The sequence below is a fragment of the Barbatula barbatula genome (assembly GCF_947034865.1).
Source record: "Barbatula barbatula genome assembly, chromosome: 23".
In the NCBI taxonomy this organism is placed as follows: Eukaryota; Metazoa; Chordata; class Actinopteri; order Cypriniformes; family Nemacheilidae; genus Barbatula; species Barbatula barbatula.
In genome coordinates this window covers 15,358,917-15,376,365 of record NC_136786.1, presented here as the reverse complement: position 1 = coordinate 15,376,365, position 17,449 = coordinate 15,358,917, and the positions used below count along the sequence as shown (strand labels likewise).

Here is a 17,449-nt window from a genome sequence, read left to right as displayed (position 1 = left end):
CCTGAGAGACACTGATGTACTGTCTCATTTCAGGGTTATGCATGTGTACAGCATTAGTTTCATCTGTGTCTGTGTGTGTGTGGGGTGTGCTGTGCTTGTTTGTGCTAATGTTTGGCTATGTCTCCAGATCTCTCTGGCAGATGGTATTTAATCTTCTGTGACCATCTGGAGTGACTTTCTTTCTTTTTGCGGACACCCACTCTTGCTTCTTCTTTACCTCTCTCTCCGTCTCTCTCTCTCTCTCTCTGTTTTTTCTGCAGTCATTTGTGTAAGAGTGGCGAGGCACCATGCTGTTTTTTTATCTACTCTGACTCACTCTTCCAGCATGGCCCTGCACACCTGATTCATAGCACTTGTCCGGCTGTGGTTAACAAACTGAAGTGTGTTTTTCTGGAAAGAGTTCACATGCCAATTAACAAAATCTGTCATCTTTGCCAGGGCAAGCAAGTTATACTGATATTGACATGAACAACCACTAAGTATCAAACTTTTCTCTTTTTGGTCAAATTGGTGATTTTCTTTACATTATCGACCGCGCTTAGAGTTTGAGAAATGACTGTATGCCTGTTAAGTGAACTGAGTTTGTATGTGTTCTGTAAACCTTTGGCTTTGAAGATTTACATTCCTCTGTTGAGTTTCTTCCTGCTTCCCACCGGAATCCATGCATCCGTCTTCAAAGGCCGTGTGATCCTACACCAAGCATTATATATTTCCCATAATGCTCTCTGAATAGATGAAAACTTGTTCCTGTTTACTGATGGATCTGTTAAGACCGGTGATGCATGTGGAGCTGAGGCATGACCAGCTTGTGATCCATGCAGTCACAATCCCTCTCAATCACCCTATCGTCAGTCCAAGCAGCGTCGTGATAGGTCACAGCTGGTGACTTTAATGCTTCAGGATCAATGGAGCACACTCGGGGCGATGGGTCTGTTTGTGAGTCTGGTAGGAGTGTAGATCTATGTGTCCGAATATGTTTTATTGAAATGACAGCACCCCACCAATAAACTAATGTAAAATTAAAGGTGCAATAAGTCATTTTATGTGGTTAAAAAAAACGTTATTGAGCCAGTACATAAAAAGTACGTTTTCAAAACTGTAGTAGTACTTCACCCTGATTCTCAGTGGTTTTCTTATAGTAATGATTTATATGATGAGCTGTCGTGTCTGGTACAATTTTGTAGGAAATCATTTGCTTTTAACCCCTGAACAGTACACTGTAAAAACGATGGTTTGGCAGTTTAGCTGTTTCAATGTAATGTTTTATGTCATGTTAAATTATTTTGTTCAACTTAACTTGCAAGTTGGCGCAATAAAGATGAAAAAGTTATAAATTGCATACATTTTTGATAAATTAAATCTGTAAGGAAATGATAAATACAATATTTGGAAAAACTGTAATGAAACAAAAAAATCCATGACACTAAAAGTAACTTTCAATTAAAATGAACTTGAAATGAATTTACCATTTCACTATATTTCTTGTTCTGTAAGCTTTTAGTTTGTAAATTATAAATAAAAAAGATTGTTAGGGTAAAAGTAAGGCTAAACTAAAGCGACAACTAAAAACTAAAATAAATTAAATAGAAATAGAAATGAAAGCTAAATGATTTCCTCAGCTCTGGTCTCTGTTATACATACAGAGGCGCACACAGGGTACACTGATTAATGGCATTAATTCTCAATAAAGGCTTCCTGTGAAGCTCTCATTGTGAATGTCTTTCCTTTAACATCCTACATAACCTGGACACAAAAGCGTTGTGACAGCACCGGGTATGTGTAAGAGAGCAAGTGTGGGTGTGTGTCAGAGATACGGCGTGTGACTGTGGAACGGTCGGAGACCCTCGGAATTCATGTTGGTTAAACTCTGCGTATTGTTCTGACCTGAATAAGTGTGGGAGAGTTGATTCATCATCATTTTCCACCAAAGAACTACAAGGACAGGCTCTCATTAGTACAAAAGCTTCAGAGCCTCAGAAAAGGGGGGTTGAGGTCGGTCAGGACTCGGAAGGTCTTTCTAGATCTCAGGGGTGATGAAGAGGGGACATTGTGCCACAAAGCTCCAGTCTGCAGGGCTCAACAATGAGGTTTTTTCTTCTGCTGGCCTGCTACATCCGATTTTCATTTGTTCTGCTTCTGGCACTTGCCTTTACCGGCCCCACCATTAATATAATTTGCCTTTGATTTTCAAAAAACTTTTTAAAGCAACCAATAACTTTTGTGTTAAAAATAAACAAACAAAAAAATATAAAAAATGAATAAAAACTGTCTCCTTGGTTTACCATGATTCACAACAGCGTACAATAATAATAATAATTTATAATTCAAGATGCAAGGGTGTGTTTTTGCGGGAAATGTTAGTTTGATGTTTGCCTGCAATTTTATGTTTCAAACAGAGTTCGCGACATACAGATTGTAGCTGTAGTAATGACAATATTAATGTCATTAAAATGTTATGTCTTGCATTTAGAATTGTTTAAAGGGATAGTTCACCCACAAATAGGGCTGTCAAAAATAATCCATTACTGCATCGATGCATACAAACATATAATCCATTATTGAAACTTGCAATTATGTGCCAGTGGTTACTGTTTTGTTATAAATAGAAAGTGTTGTTGTTATGTCTTATCTTATTTGAAAATGTGGCTTTTGACATAAAATATAAATACTATCTTCCAGACTACAGTTTCAGCGTGACCATTCTCTCTCTCTCTCTCTCTCTCTCTCTCTCTCTCTCTCGCTCTCTCTCGCTCTCTCTCGCTCTCTCTCGCTCTCTCTCGCTCTCTCTCGCTCTCTCTCTCTCTCTCTCGCTCTCTCTCTCTCTCTCTCTCTCTCTCTCTCTCTCTCTCTCTCTCTCTCTCTCTCTCTCTCTCTCTTCTCTTATAAGTTTGGGCACGTAGGAAGCTGCGTGTACTGTAAATAAAGCACATTTTCATATAATCATGATCGAATCCAATCATGGGATCAGTGCCAAAATTTTAATTCTGTCATCTTTTACTCACCCTCTTGTCATTTTAAACCTGTATGCCTTTCTTTCTTCTGCAGAACACAGAAGACATTTTTAAGGAAGGTTGGTAACATAACAACTCCGGCACTCATTTACTTCTATTGCATAGACACGATACCAATGCAAGTCGATGGGAACTGCCGTTGTTCGGTTACCAACAATGTTTTACCAACAAGTTGAGTAAATGATGACAGAAAATCATATGTTATTGTTTACATGGCTTATAAACACGTGTTGCGTGATCAGCAAAATATCTCTAAAATGCAAGGATAACCTGTCAGGATACTTGACAACGTTGTTATCTGGCCCCCAAAAGGTAAGGCCATTCTCTGCAGGGCTCCACTGTCCTGACAGGATGAAAACAAAACAAAGGAAAGTGAAAAAAACATGAAGCGGAAAAATGGCAACCAAAGAGGAAATTGAAGGCAGAAGAATAGAGCCGTTTTATGAGAGAGATTGTAGACGGAGGTGGTTGTTATAATATTATTGAGATCTAGAGAGAAGAATCCATTAATCTTGTCTCTGCTGGCTGAATACATGTCTCCATCACCAGCACTCGGAGTAAAAATGCCTTCCATCTCATATATATATAGGTGGCCCGGTGCCACAACAACAATAATTGTGAATGGTTCCAGAGAGTGTTTTGATAAGACATGAGCTTTTGGAAAACGGCAGGACAGAATGGGTGAGAAAATGCTGCAATTTTTTGCGGTGTGGCGTCTGTGCTGTGTCAGGATGAGTAAGTGTTATCTACTGTGCTGAAATGAAGGATGCAGGATGGAGAAGATCATCAGACACATCAAGGGCATGAGTTTTAGGGCAGGCCCCACCCCCTCTGCAACATGTCACGCCCACATGCCTCCGGTCTGATCTCCTTAACATTTACGAAGTTAGAAAGGAAAACATTATTGTTGATTTTACATTTGCCTGTGTGTGAGAAGATAGACGGTATTTTTCCACATTTGGGAGGAAGTCTTGGCTCTCTTCCGTGTGTGAGAGGAGGAATTTAGATCTCTGTGAGGTCAGGATCTGAGGGTGATGTAATGCCGCTCGCTTCCTGAGAGCTGTCCAAGAACAGGGGGCTGATGGGAGGGTTCCGGCTCTGTCATTCAGCACAGGAAGTCAAGTGGGGCAGATGAAAAAAGAATACCCCACCTTTAACCTCGATTTGGCGCCACATGACAAACTTCAGCTCCGAAAATGTGATGTGTACCAAACTTTATTTTCTATGGAGAAGATTTTACCTCTGCTGTTTATGATGTAAACAAACTTTACCGGAACGAGTTTAAAAATCCGTCACTTAATTTCTTGTGAAAACAAAATCATGTGTGTGAGGAGGATAATGTAGATATTGGGGTGTGTATGAATGTGGCTTAAATCAGAGATGTACCTCTTCCTGTGGAGGTGTTGCCAGGGAAACCAGAGCAGGACATGTTCTAATCTCGTGCTGACCTGCAGCTGTAGGCCCTTCCTGGTCAGGCGTTTCCTCTGTGCTATTCTTTTGTATGTATGACCACACCACAGACAACACTTCTGGTTTAGCCGTAGCGTGGAGGGGCTGACATGCCAACTGGACCATGCTGAAAATCTTTCCTCTGCGAATCAAGCAGAGAAGCGCACGGGTAGGAACTGTGAGCTTGTAATATTAGAGGCGTACCGTCAACAAATACGTTTTCGTGTAGAAACAGGCTCTGGCCCAGTTAGAGAATTGTGATGGTATGTAGATAAAAAAATCTTGTCTAAAAGTTAATCACAGCTGTAATAAAAACTAGCTTACCGTTCATAGTGGGAGATGTTTTGAACATTACGGAGCTATGGGAGTAGTTTGCAAGCTGTCAACGATATGAGTCTTTGTAGAAGATTCTTCGCTTATCTGCCCTCTCAGAGGGAAGCACCACATCAAAGTTCAGAAGCCTTTCTTTTCAAAAGAATGCTTTTGGAGTAAACTATGAAACTGTTAGGAATCTCCCTAATACAGGATCTGCACATTCTTGTCGTTGTTTCTGTTCTTTGAAAGTTTTTTAATGGTGTTTCAAATGTATTGTCGTGTTTTCTTCCTCGAATGCCCGATGACTTTAGGCTGTTTAGACAGAAAGTATGAAACGTACTGAAATTTATAATTAGACGATTTGACAATAAGGACAATAATTCTGTCTACACGAAAAGAGCCAAGTGCATTTGGGGTTAAGACCCAGTATTATATGCACTATGGGTTGTTTGATATTGTGTTGGTCAGGTCTTGTGACTGATCGGTTTGGTTTTTTCATCAGTTTTTTTGCATTCATTGCTTTCCTGGTTGTTCAAACCTTTCATATATGTTTATACGTCTTTCCTGTGGCTCAGTGGTTAGAGCATGGCAACGCCAAGGGTGATGGGTTCGATCCCAGGGGATTGCACATGGTCGGAAACAAATGTATAGTACAATGCAATGCAAGTCGCTTTGGATAAAAGCGTCTGCCAAATGCATACAAATGTCAAATGTTTACTTTTGCTCTCTTACGGTTTAAGTTTACAAGCGGACTGAAATAAAAAATGCGTTTTATTCATTTTCATTGTTGAGTTTGACGCAAAGTACAGAGGAACATTTTAAAAATAGCCTGTGTTAACTCAGTCAACACTACTGTGATTTGCGTATGACCCGGAGGTGCCTTAAAACCAGTTGATCAGATTTTCGTTTGTGACTTAGTCAATGTTACAAAAACTATCAACAAATCTAGGTTGGGTATTTAAAGTAACTTTATCTGTGGTTGCACACACTTTTTGAGTAAACTTGGCAAGGCTTTTTAGGTCTGTACCTTACCATTTATGTTAAATGTATTAGTAAGACTAATAAACATTTTCTGTTGCAAAGACATGCTTCGGCATGGGATTTCGAGTAACCAGTCTGCTTTGCATGGGACTGAATAATAGGAGAAAATGTTAAATTAAAGTGTTACTAATATGTTTTTAATCAAAGGAGACTTATTTATGTTTAGTATTCTGTTCTGATGGTTATTAAAATAATCAAATTTACATATTGTGGCCTTAAGTGTGGCGGAAATGCTTGCGCTGTTGTCAGCTCATCCTTCTGTGTTTGTGAGTGTTCTGCAGTAGACCAGGCCTAAAATCAATATCAATTGATCAATATTAGACTACTTAAAGCTGCAGTCCTTAAGTTTGGCCTCTTCGTTCTCAGTTTGAAACATAAAATTGCAATTATATGCGGAGTTATTTTCTTCACGTGGGTTGTGCTTTGACACTGCGGGGATGAATCCGAGCTCTGTGCTTACTGACTGCTGCTCACCGCATCAGAGCAACGCCATCGCATCTGTACATCAATGTGACTGTAACAGATGACCGGATGCAACGCAAAATGTTTAAAACATCACAAATATAGAATCAAAAATCGCTTTGCAACTGAAGTAGACAAAAACTCGAAATAAAATGGAAATTACGGCCTACCTTACGTCTTACAAGTAACATGTCACTGAACACATGCCATATCTGCATATCTTTCTTTCTGAATAAATGAAACACAGAATTGACTAAATTGATCACAGTAGGGATGTCTTAGTAAGATCATTTGCGCTGTTAGTCGTCCCATTCAGGTAAGTTACCAGCATGGGACGACTGACAGCGCAAACTATAAATCATTGTTATAAGCTTACTGTTGTGAATCGAGGTAAGACAACCGTTTTGAACACTGATCCGTATTTACTCAATAATTGGTTTCTCATAATTTTACCCCAATTTTTTTTAATTAGTATAAACTAAATAAATCAATTTTGATTACCTATAGTTTGTAAATTGATATATTCAAGTTCCCGTTACTTATCATGTGAATTATAATAGGACAAACAAAAATAAAATAGATCAATTCAATTTAATTGATTTTATATAAGGCACAGAGTCTGGTTGGAAATCTTGTTTAAATAGACCGCAGAAACAAGCAAACCTAAAACATATAATCTTATTTTATGGGTCCTTGGCTTTGGAGGTCCTCAAACGGATTAGATATTCTGCTATTCAATGTTATGAAACATGTGAATATACAAAAATGGAGAGAATGGATCTATGAGGTACAGAGTCGGACCGTGTTGAGGACAGTACAGTACCTCACTTATAATTGATTAGCTCTATTGATCTTCCTGTCCCTCCTCGGAAATGTATAAATAAATTATGCCTCCATCTCTTTTCCATTTGCGTCCACGTTGAGTTCTTTCAGTCTCCAATAAAAGCACACACAAGCATATTGGTCCCTGTTGAATATCGTATAGTGCATTTATGAAGCATTAAGTTTACAATGTTTCATTTTAGAATTTTGTTTTTACCTTTTAATCATTGTATATAAGTAATGTGTAGTATGTGTTCTCCAGCACCAGAGTTCAATGTGTGTGTTAGTTCAACTGCTAAGGCAGAGCTCTGAAATGCTCAGACTGTCACGCTGTGCTTCATTTGGCTCCGAAGCAGCATTTGGTTGGACCTCCTTCAAGCTCCAGTAATGCACCTATGTGTTTAAGTTTTAATACAAGATTCACATATGTGTCCTTTACCCCAACTGACTTCATAAGGACAAAGAGAGAAACTGGATCCTCAAAGGCCACACAGCTGCTCTGTGAGGTCACACATCTCCTCCGTTGAGTTGCATAACTCACTGGCACACGTACACAAAACCAAAACAGTCTAAATCAGAGTTCACCACACTATGTTTCCGTTTGTTAGCACCTGACTTATCGTAACAGGAAACTCTCCGCGACTGGTACGGCTACCTTGATAATACTCTCTTTTAGGGACTGTTTTGGCCCTGTGTTATCTGAGTGGAAAATAGTGAGCGTGGTGTCCGGTTAGTGGAACATAGCTCGAGTTTACCATTCTGACTCAAGGATCTCAAAGCCTGGTCAGTCGAGCTGTTAATTGTGTTGCGCAAGTGGCTTAAATAAAGCCCTGTCCCAGAATTCCATACAGGCGGATCTGTCAGTATGAAGAGTTGGAAAATACAATTAGGGTGGGGATTGTGTGTTCCTCTTTAGAGGCCGTATTGTCCCTCAGCAATGTCCTTTCTAGTAAACGGTGACGTAATAAGGAAATTGACTTGAATTAAAAGTGGAGATGAACTAATACATCAGATGATATACTGTCAATTATATTTGGCCAATTTTGTTGGTTAAGAACAGTGTCCACTTGGATTCGATTGTCAAAATTTCTAAATCTACGGACCTTGCCTATGGATATGGAACATTTCCCTGTTTTTATAAAGAAAATACATATTTTTTTAATTTCACGGAATTAATACATATTAATATTTTTACATTAATTTTATATATTATATTTGCAAGAAAAATAACTAATTTTTTCATTAAAGAAATAATGTTTTTTATTGCATTTTAATGTTTTTATTATGTTATTATTACTTGATCAAAAACGAAACTGCAGTTTGATTGATTTTACTTGGATTTTTGAGAATTTGTATGTTTTTGTACATTATATTATATTCATAATGTATATTTGATAATTTATTATACAACTATAAATAAAGAATATATGAATTTTTAATTATATAATTAACTACATTTATTTCTATTTTGAAGTCGAGATTTATTTTGGACATGTGGATTTATTTTGGACATCTGGATTTCTTCTGTGAAGCTTTGTATGTTTGTTTTTTTCTTGCGCCTGAGAATGATAGAAAAGGCCAAAAAATCTCATACCGTTTATCCATTGCATAATCCTGGGAAATACCCAGAGCTGGAAATGGGGGCAGTATGGGGACTGAGTCCAGGGAGCTAATTTTAAGGGGGGGACATAGTTCCACCTCCAAATGTAGAGGATTTCCATCTTTTATGGATAAAATTAACTCAAAACGCAATGCAAATTTCATACATAAAGTGGAACATTTTTAAATATTAACTCCCCACAGTGAATTTCGGGCAATTTTAGCAATGGAAATACCAACAACACCCTATACCTTTTGATGACCATGCGGTTTATAATGTAAGCATGCGGATGTGTTTATGAAGTTCTGTGGAAGTTCATTGTGTTCTGCACACCTATGATCTCGTATGGAAAGTCCTTGCATTGCATAATTACAAACTTCACACAACAGGTGTTGTTAATCTCATCTGCAGCGTGACATCCTGAAGCGAGGCTCTGTCAGAGTGTATGTGTTTCTCTGTGAGTGGTCAGCTGTAGGAGTGTGTAGGGATTTTTAGGAATCTGTACTGGAGCGATTGGTGGGCTCGTAGAAGGGAATCTCCCAGTCCTGGACATCGCCCTCAGTGATTGTACTTACACTCACTCCACACAGCTTTTTGAATACCCTGGCACAAACACGTACTTGGATAGCGCTCCTCCAGATTGAAGGCAGAAGTCGGACATCAGAGAGGTATGGCGGCTACCAAGGCCTGGACTCTGGTTTTCGGTGGGCCAGTGATCCGGGCGCTACAGCGAAGGCTGAAGGTTCTGCGGAGGCTCTTTCAAAGAGAGCCGGAAAGATTCCCCTTCAAAACTGTGAGTATGGTGATCGGGTTTCTGCTTGGCTCTTAAGCTGACGTGTATCTCCGGAAGGCATGTATTAGACACTCACTGTACGGCATGTGAAGCCACTGGGGTTATGGACAACAGAAGACGGATTATTATTGTTGGAAGGATTTTATTATTTGTTCATCCTGTAGGGTATTACATAATGGTGTTTTTAATTTGCATCTCGGTTTTCTCTTTCTCTCCAATCTGAATAATTATTAAAGATCCGTAGACTAATGCTGTAAGCTAGGGCATTGTATTTGCGTGAGTAAATGAAGATGTTTCTGATGTGAATTGTCTTGAGAGTAAAGGGTGAACTTTCCCCTTTGAGGATTTCCATTCAATATCAGTTTAAAGTAACATCGTTGCTTTTGATGTCATTATGTCCTCTCCAGTGTGTAGATTTGTGCCTAGCATTTATGAAACAACAATTCCTAAGGATAAAAAGTCACAACTCATACATCATTAACTCGCCATGATGCCAAACGTGTATGACTTTATTTTTGTATACACAAAAGAAGAAACTCTCGTGAATGTTACCAAACTCATCTTGACTCCTAATGCATTGACAAAACCACAGATCACATTTTTATATCTTTTGGTGTTCAACAGAGAAAATAATCTGAGAATGTGCTGAAGGTGAATAGATTATGACAGAATTTTCATTTCTTTGGGTGAACTATGCCTTTAACTCTATAACATGCACTGAAAAGCTAGTATGCACTATAAGTGTAGTAGAATGCACTACAACATTTGCCAATAGATTATATCACAAGTTGCCGAATGTGTTGCTTAAGGTTTGCATAGTTGTATGTTAAATGTATGCATTCAAAATATACAGCTTGAAATGTTTTGCTTTTAGTAAAGATGTCATTAATTTTTGAGGTGTTATGAATAAAGGTGCTTTTTAAATGAGTGACTTCATGTATAACCACCATCTGCACTCTGAATCATAGTCTCAAAAATACCACCACAAACACCTCCACCACTACACACAATACTTCAGACACACAGGACTTTAGATCTCCATCAGACAGAATAATGCACACACTGCTCACACACAGTGAACATGAACTTTACAATCTGGCCTTTACACATTTAGCTGTTTAGTTCTATTTTACAGTAATATTTTTCTGAAATAAATATTAAACACAATCCAGACCAAGTCTCTTGTCTTATTTCTTTCGCTGACGTTCAACTAAACCCAGTAGCGTAAGAGCCTCATTTAATTTTGGCGACATTGAGATGAGGTGTGAATTATGCTCAGCGAGTGCTGAGGAGAGAGGCGGGGAGGGGCTTCTGCTTGCATTTACGTATGTGCTTAATGTGCCGCAGGTGATCAGAAGATCATCCTTGCTTTTCTCTCCTCTTGCTTTTGGTTCAGAAGCTCTCTGTCTGTCTGACAGATCTGGATGTGCAGGGCAACTGGTTTCATTGTTTCCTGGTCTGCCCCAACAGAACCATGTTTCTGTTGATCGCATACTAGTAACAAACTCTCCAGACTGGGCTGGATCGAGGCAGATACACTGCCTGTATCTGTTAGACTTACCAACAGGGCTTCAGGAAGTGACTGGAAAGTTAGAAACACTGCCTGGGTTGAGATCTAGCACCTCGTGGCGGGATGCTTTCTGCTCTGAGAGAACCCAGACTGACAAAATGCAAGACGGATTTCGGCTGGACTATGATGATGGATTGTTCGCTCGCCTCGGTTCCACGTCACTTTTCATGGGACTCTGAGGTATTTATGGTTCTGTCAGATTTACTGTAGAGATAACACTGATGATGGTGAGAGGGACAATGGGGATCATCGTGTACTGTAGATCGTAATTCTAATGCAGGTGGACTTCAGAGATCTTTACATGAGCAGTGACCTTGATACAAGGAATTGTAGTATGTCTGTTTGGAGTGGAGTACTAACATACAATATGCTGTAAACAATGACGTTTTTAAATACATAACTCGGTAATGTTTCACTTGCCTTAAAAAAATGTCAATAAGAAGGACCTACTTCAGCCATGAAGTAGGTCAAGATCACAAAAGGAATGGATTGCATTGTGGGATTTTGCGGTATGTTTTTTAGCTATTTCATGCAAAAAATGTGAACATATTTTTTCTTTTTTTCTAGTTCACCCATCATTTATTAACCCTTGTGTGCTTCAAAACATATATTACTCTTTTTCTAGAACGTAAAAAAGATATGTTGAGAAATGTCTCTCTCCATATAATAGAAGTCAATAGGGTGCAGTGTTGTTTAGCTACCAACGTTCTTCAAAATATCTTCTTTTGGGTTCTGCAGAAGAAAGTCATACAGTTTTGAAATGGCATGGGTGAGTGGTTTATCTACTACTATCCCTTTAATTTTCTAAAACAAAAACACAGACTTGGATTAAAAGAACACTTCAACCAAAAATGACAATTCTTTCATCATTTACTCACGCTTGAGTTGTTCTTAATCTGTATAAATGTCTTTGTTCTGATGAAGACAGATATTTGGAAGAATGCTTGTAACCTACAGTTCTTGGCCACCATTGACTACCATTGTATGACATTTTCCTTTGTTCTGTTGAACACAAAATAAGATATTTTGAATAATGTAGGAAAGCAGTTCTGGGGCACTCTGACACCCATTGTAATATTTCCTACAATGGGGACAGAACATTTTGCTGATATCTTCTATTTCTGCATCGTCACACCGGTAAGCCCCACCCCTTTTAAAAGCTTATTGGCCCAGAGTCCCCCTTCACATAACGCGGCGAGTGTGTCACGTCCTACACTGAACAGACAGATTTGCTTGTCACTTGTTGCGTTTGCAGCATCTACAAACACATTATTTTCTTTCTGAGTTGTAAGTTGTGTATCGAAGGACTGTGTGTGTCTGTGCCCATAAACTTCCATTACTTTCGATCCACTTGGTCTGTAAGCCAACGTAGGATGACATCATCTCACAATGTAGAGATAGGAAGCTGAAGGATTAGAGGGGGAGACAAAGTGAAATGGATGGAAAGAGAGAGAGAGTAGGAGGAAGAGAGTGAGGAACGAGGAGCATTGAGTCTTTAGTCACCCATCTCCACGCCTACCAATACTGTGATGGAGCAGGAGGATTGGGGGCGGCGTCATGGCAACCATGTGGGAAGCTATCCATCACGTAAGCTTTCTACAGACTGTGGTATTGCTGTCTCTAGCACAAACCCAGCAGCAGGCTTGCGCTGCAGGGGGATCGCCGGGGCTCAACCCCTCCTCCCTCAGGCATGGAGCAGGGCGCCAAGCCCCAGGTCAGGCCAGGGAGCACGTGGGACGAAACCGTGCGCTACTGTGATGTGCGTGGCGTGGGTGAGAGTGATGCGCGTGCGACCGCTTTGGAGTTCACCGGTTGCATGCTCGAATTTTGTGTAATGTTGTGTACATTTATTGTGTTTACAGGCTTATAAATTTAGGCTTATAAAATGTATCTGAATTACATCCTTCGGATTGTGTTTGTTTTTACATGTTGAAGTAATCTTTTGTTTTTTATCTCTGTTCCAGGAAGAAGTGTCTGTCAAAGAGATCAGCATCACACATCTTGTTAAAGAGGGCTCGGAAAAGGCAGACCCAGAACAGTTTGAGCTCCGTAAGGTGCTTGGACAGGGCTCTTTCGGAAAGGTATGTTACAGTTAAGCTCTGTTCGAAAATCTAGTGTGTTGCATACGCAGCTGTCTTCCTAGCATTCTAAATAAAAAAGAAACATTTAACATGGACAGGAACTTTGTGCTGTCATGTAGCGCCTCGGATATAGCACTTCATTTTGAAAAGATGTGAAAGGATGTGGTACTCAATTATGCCAATTAATTTCATGCAAATGCGCGCCTGGACTGCAGTTAACTTCCGGTCTATGTTTGGCTAGTGTCTATAACTGTTTATATTGTATTTAATTAATGTTAATATTAATATATATTATTATTTGATTGTATAATAACTGTATTAAATAAACAATTTGTTGAATGGGTCCTGTAGTTTGGTCGCATTTAAAGAAACCGTGTGCTATATTGAGATTATCAATTATTAGAATTCGGAAATAATAGCGGTTGAGATTATCGCAGTCAAAATTCAAAATATTGGAGAGACAAGTTTTGCCAAATAACCGGTCTTCTCGGTTTCTTTTGATTGTTTTCAGAAATAATGTACAGACACTCTATTGTTTGCATATGTGTACTGAAAGTTAAGGGATGTCTATGAACGTTTGCATGTGCAGTAACGTTTGTTTATGTTGTCACTTTAACACCGTTCATATATAAAAATACACAACCTTTATAATTGAAATTATATTGAGCCCTATAATTTGCCACAAATTAGGTGTCTCAGGATGCAGAACTACAATTCAGACCTGTTAGAACAGTGTTTGTGTAAGGAACGTATTTTTAAACACTGCCTCCATAGTCAGCGTGCTAGGTTTAAGATGGAAGCACAGGTGTATTTGTAGCCTTTTTTTTGCAATGTTATCAGCACAAGCTCACAAAGCTCAAGAGTCATGTGCAGATGTAAGTCAGTGTACGTGCCCGTGCACAAAACTTTGTCAAATTACACACTGAGCACTCACAGGTCACGGTAACTATAGTTACCTCATCAGCTCTGCTTGGTATAACACATGAACTCATTGTGTTTTCAGGAAGACTTGAGGATAAAAAACCCGTTTCAAACGGGTTTTAATGTTGTTGATAAAGCCTTGATTTCGTTTTTCTCTGGTACCTTTTATAGGTATTTCTGGTGAAGAAAACAATAGGTCCTGATGCAGGACAGCTGTATGCAATGAAAGTGCTGAAGAAGGCCACCCTGAAAGGTATGGATGACTGGGAAGTATGACAGTAGCATACAACAACAAACAGACATCTGGTGTAGACTTTGGGCGCGTCTCAGTCAGCTCCCTTGTTCAGTAGTCAGGGCACCGATCAGTCGGCCATTTTAAGGTCTGTCTCATTCGCAAAGTCCTTCCAGTCCACTGATTACGTTTCCTAGGAATTTCCACAATGCAACCCAAAAGTCAGAGAGCATCCATGCGCACTATTTTCACTTACCGGAAATCACGCAACATTTTTAAAATCTGTTTAACCGACAGAACTTTTGAAAAGACATTTCAAGTATTTAATGTATAAACACACATTGATAGATAGGCAGGGAACGCCATTTACTTTACTTTAAAAACTAATTTGTGCACGGACAAGTAACAAACATTTTTTTTGGAAAAAGTGTCCTTACCAGTGCCCTCGGGAGCTTGGGAGCTGTTTGAGATGCATCCACAGTGTATCTGTTGCTTCTTCACTGTTGACAAGCAACATCACAGCTTTGTGTGCGATTCATTCAGTTATTTAGTTTTAGAATATTTTTAATCCAAGTTTTCTTGTTAAATATGAAGGAGCTGTTATCCTGATAAAAAGGAATTAACAAAATACATATTTTATTTATTGGATTATCCAAAAATAGATTGTTATGTAATATTTAAAGCATATTTGAATTTATTCATATATTGTGATATATAACATTGCTTTTATTTAAAAGGGTACTGAACGCTAGACATATTCTTCCACTGATGCTCTCAAACCATGTTGTTAAATTTGTCTGTCTAAGACTAAACCTGCGTGTCAAGACACCGGCAATAGGAGAGAAACATGGCTTGATGTTTACATCAGTATGGTTTTCATTTTCTTTGGCTTAAGTCCTGGAGCCGAAAGAGTGAATGAATTGTTTTTGCCCTCGACAGGAAGTTTTGCAGGTGTGCGAGGCGAGATATTGAAGGCAGTTCAAAAAGTCCCAGTATCACATGGGACTCCAAATGCATTCACTCTTTCCATAGTAACCACATCCGTGTATTCCAGTATTTTGGTCATTTAATTCCCAGATGTAGCTGTTTTTAAATGTAGATTGATTCAGCAAAGAGAAAACAGTACCTCTGTATAATAAACACATCTCTGTCCACATGAGTGAACAATGCTTGCCTCTTTTGCACTGCATTTTTCTCTCTTTATTTAATTAGTCATTCGCTGCCATCTGCGTGATTTTGTAATGCCAGATTTCTAGGTGGGGGTGTTGTTGGAGGGGAGAGAAAGTGTTGTTATTGAACTCGGTTAATGTAATCTAAATAGAAATGCTGTTTACTTATGTGCTCCTATTTATGTGTGTGTTTTTAGTACGGGATCGGGTCAGAACGAAGATGGAGAGAGATATTTTGGTTGAGGTTAACCATCCCTTTATCGTGAAGCTACACTATGGTGAGTGCTGGTTGTCAGCCATCAGAATTGAGAACAGCTGTCATTTTAATGTCCTGTAGACTCATTACCCACAATTCCCTCTCTCTCTCTGTCTCTCTCTCGCAGCATTCCAGACTGAAGGAAAACTCTATCTGATTTTGGACTTTTTAAGAGGAGGGGATCTTTTCACCCGCTTGTCAAAAGAGGTAAAAACAGTGTCTGCGATTATCAAACCTAACTTAAATTTTCTTAGCAATTTTTATAAAACGTTTAACTAGCTGATCCCAAGGTTACTGTTTTAAGTAACTAAAGTCATTTTTTCATAAGTCCACACAAGTGTCCTTGCAGTCTCCACAAATAGCAAGTTTCCAGACGTTTGTTTATAATTATTTTAAGACATATCTATTGTTGTTCTTTATATGCTTTAAAACTAAAATAACTATTGTCCTAAATAATTAAAAAAAAAGGTTTTTTTTTACACGAAAGACATTTGGTTGTTTCATACATCTTTTGTTAATTCAAGTGCCTGGAAACATTTGGGACCTGTGTATGTGTGACTGTGGATTACGCAGTAAGCATGTTTTGTCCCCCCTCAGGTGATGTTCACAGAAGAGGATGTGAAGTTTTATTTGGCTGAACTTGCTTTGGCTTTAGACCATCTGCATGGACTCGGCATCATCTACAGAGATCTGAAACCAGAGAAGTACAGAATGTTCCCAATATAACCCAATACATCTTAAACATAGTCAGATTACAGAAGGATATATGACCTTCTGATTTATAGATTATTATAATATAGGCATGGCTTTACATCAGATATAAAGTGTGAATTCAGGTTTATTAAAACTCTTGACATTGATCTCAAAGAACACCCAAGTTCTGTTATTGATGGGAATTTACCCTAATTCAAATAAAAAATTACAGTTCATTAATGAAGACTTATGTTGCCGTATGTTAAACGAACATATATAAACGTGTATTTTATCTGTATGTTCAGTATCGGGCTCTCAAACTCTTAGCGCACTGTTTCTGTCACGTTCAGCTTTTCACTTCAATGGTTTTAAGGACATCCATGAATCACATTTATGTCTGGATAGAATTAGGAAATAATGATTGTAGTGGAAGGCAGAAATGTCCTTGTGTTTCAGTAAGAAGACCCTTTGTGTGACTGTGTTCATGCTCTGTTTAATGTCATTCTAATGTTGAGGATCTATGTCATTTCAGCATACTCCTGGACGAGGAAGGCCACATAAAGCTGACAGGTAGGTAATTTCATATTGTCGGAATAGCTGCATCAGCATTGTGCCACCTTCACTGTTTAGGGCTTTGTGTCAATGCCGTTTGGCTGCAGCCTCATGGGAGGCCAGACGGACGATTTAACCTTCTCTCTGTGGAAACCACACTTTTATATATGAAAGGCTGACGTGTACAGAATGAATGTGTGTGAAAGGAAGTTTTGCTTTGGAAGGTAATGATATCTCCTCGGTTGTATTTTGTTCAGATTTTGGACTCAGTAAGGAGTCGATTGATCATGAAAACAAAGCATACTCTTTCTGCGGGACGGTAGAGTATATGGCCCCAGAGGTGGTGAACCGGAGAGGACATACATACAGCGCTGACTGGTGGTCCTATGGTGTGCTTATGGTGAGGGAGTGGCACTTTCTGTTTTATTTTCATTGATCGTTTTCCATTATTTCCAGTAGAGGTATTTTAGCTAAAAATAAAA

The 17,449-nt window shown here is 38.9% G+C and overlaps 1 protein-coding gene across 1 annotated transcript in view; it reads left to right on the top strand.

Annotated features, from left to right (window-relative positions):
• The window catches only part of rps6ka3b (ribosomal protein S6 kinase, polypeptide 3b), a 29,175-nt gene that overhangs the window by 4,400 nt on the left and 7,326 nt on the right, over positions 1-17,449 (top strand). Inside the window, exons 3-9 of the mRNA XM_079447552.1 lie at positions 13,028-13,144; positions 14,237-14,318; positions 15,664-15,744; positions 15,850-15,929; positions 16,320-16,426; positions 16,948-16,985; positions 17,225-17,367. Of these exons, the coding sequence (XP_079303678.1) occupies positions 13,028-13,144; positions 14,237-14,318; positions 15,664-15,744; positions 15,850-15,929; positions 16,320-16,426; positions 16,948-16,985; positions 17,225-17,367 (648 nt within the window). The remainder of the gene's footprint in view (positions 1-13,027; positions 13,145-14,236; positions 14,319-15,663; positions 15,745-15,849; positions 15,930-16,319; positions 16,427-16,947; positions 16,986-17,224; positions 17,368-17,449) is intronic.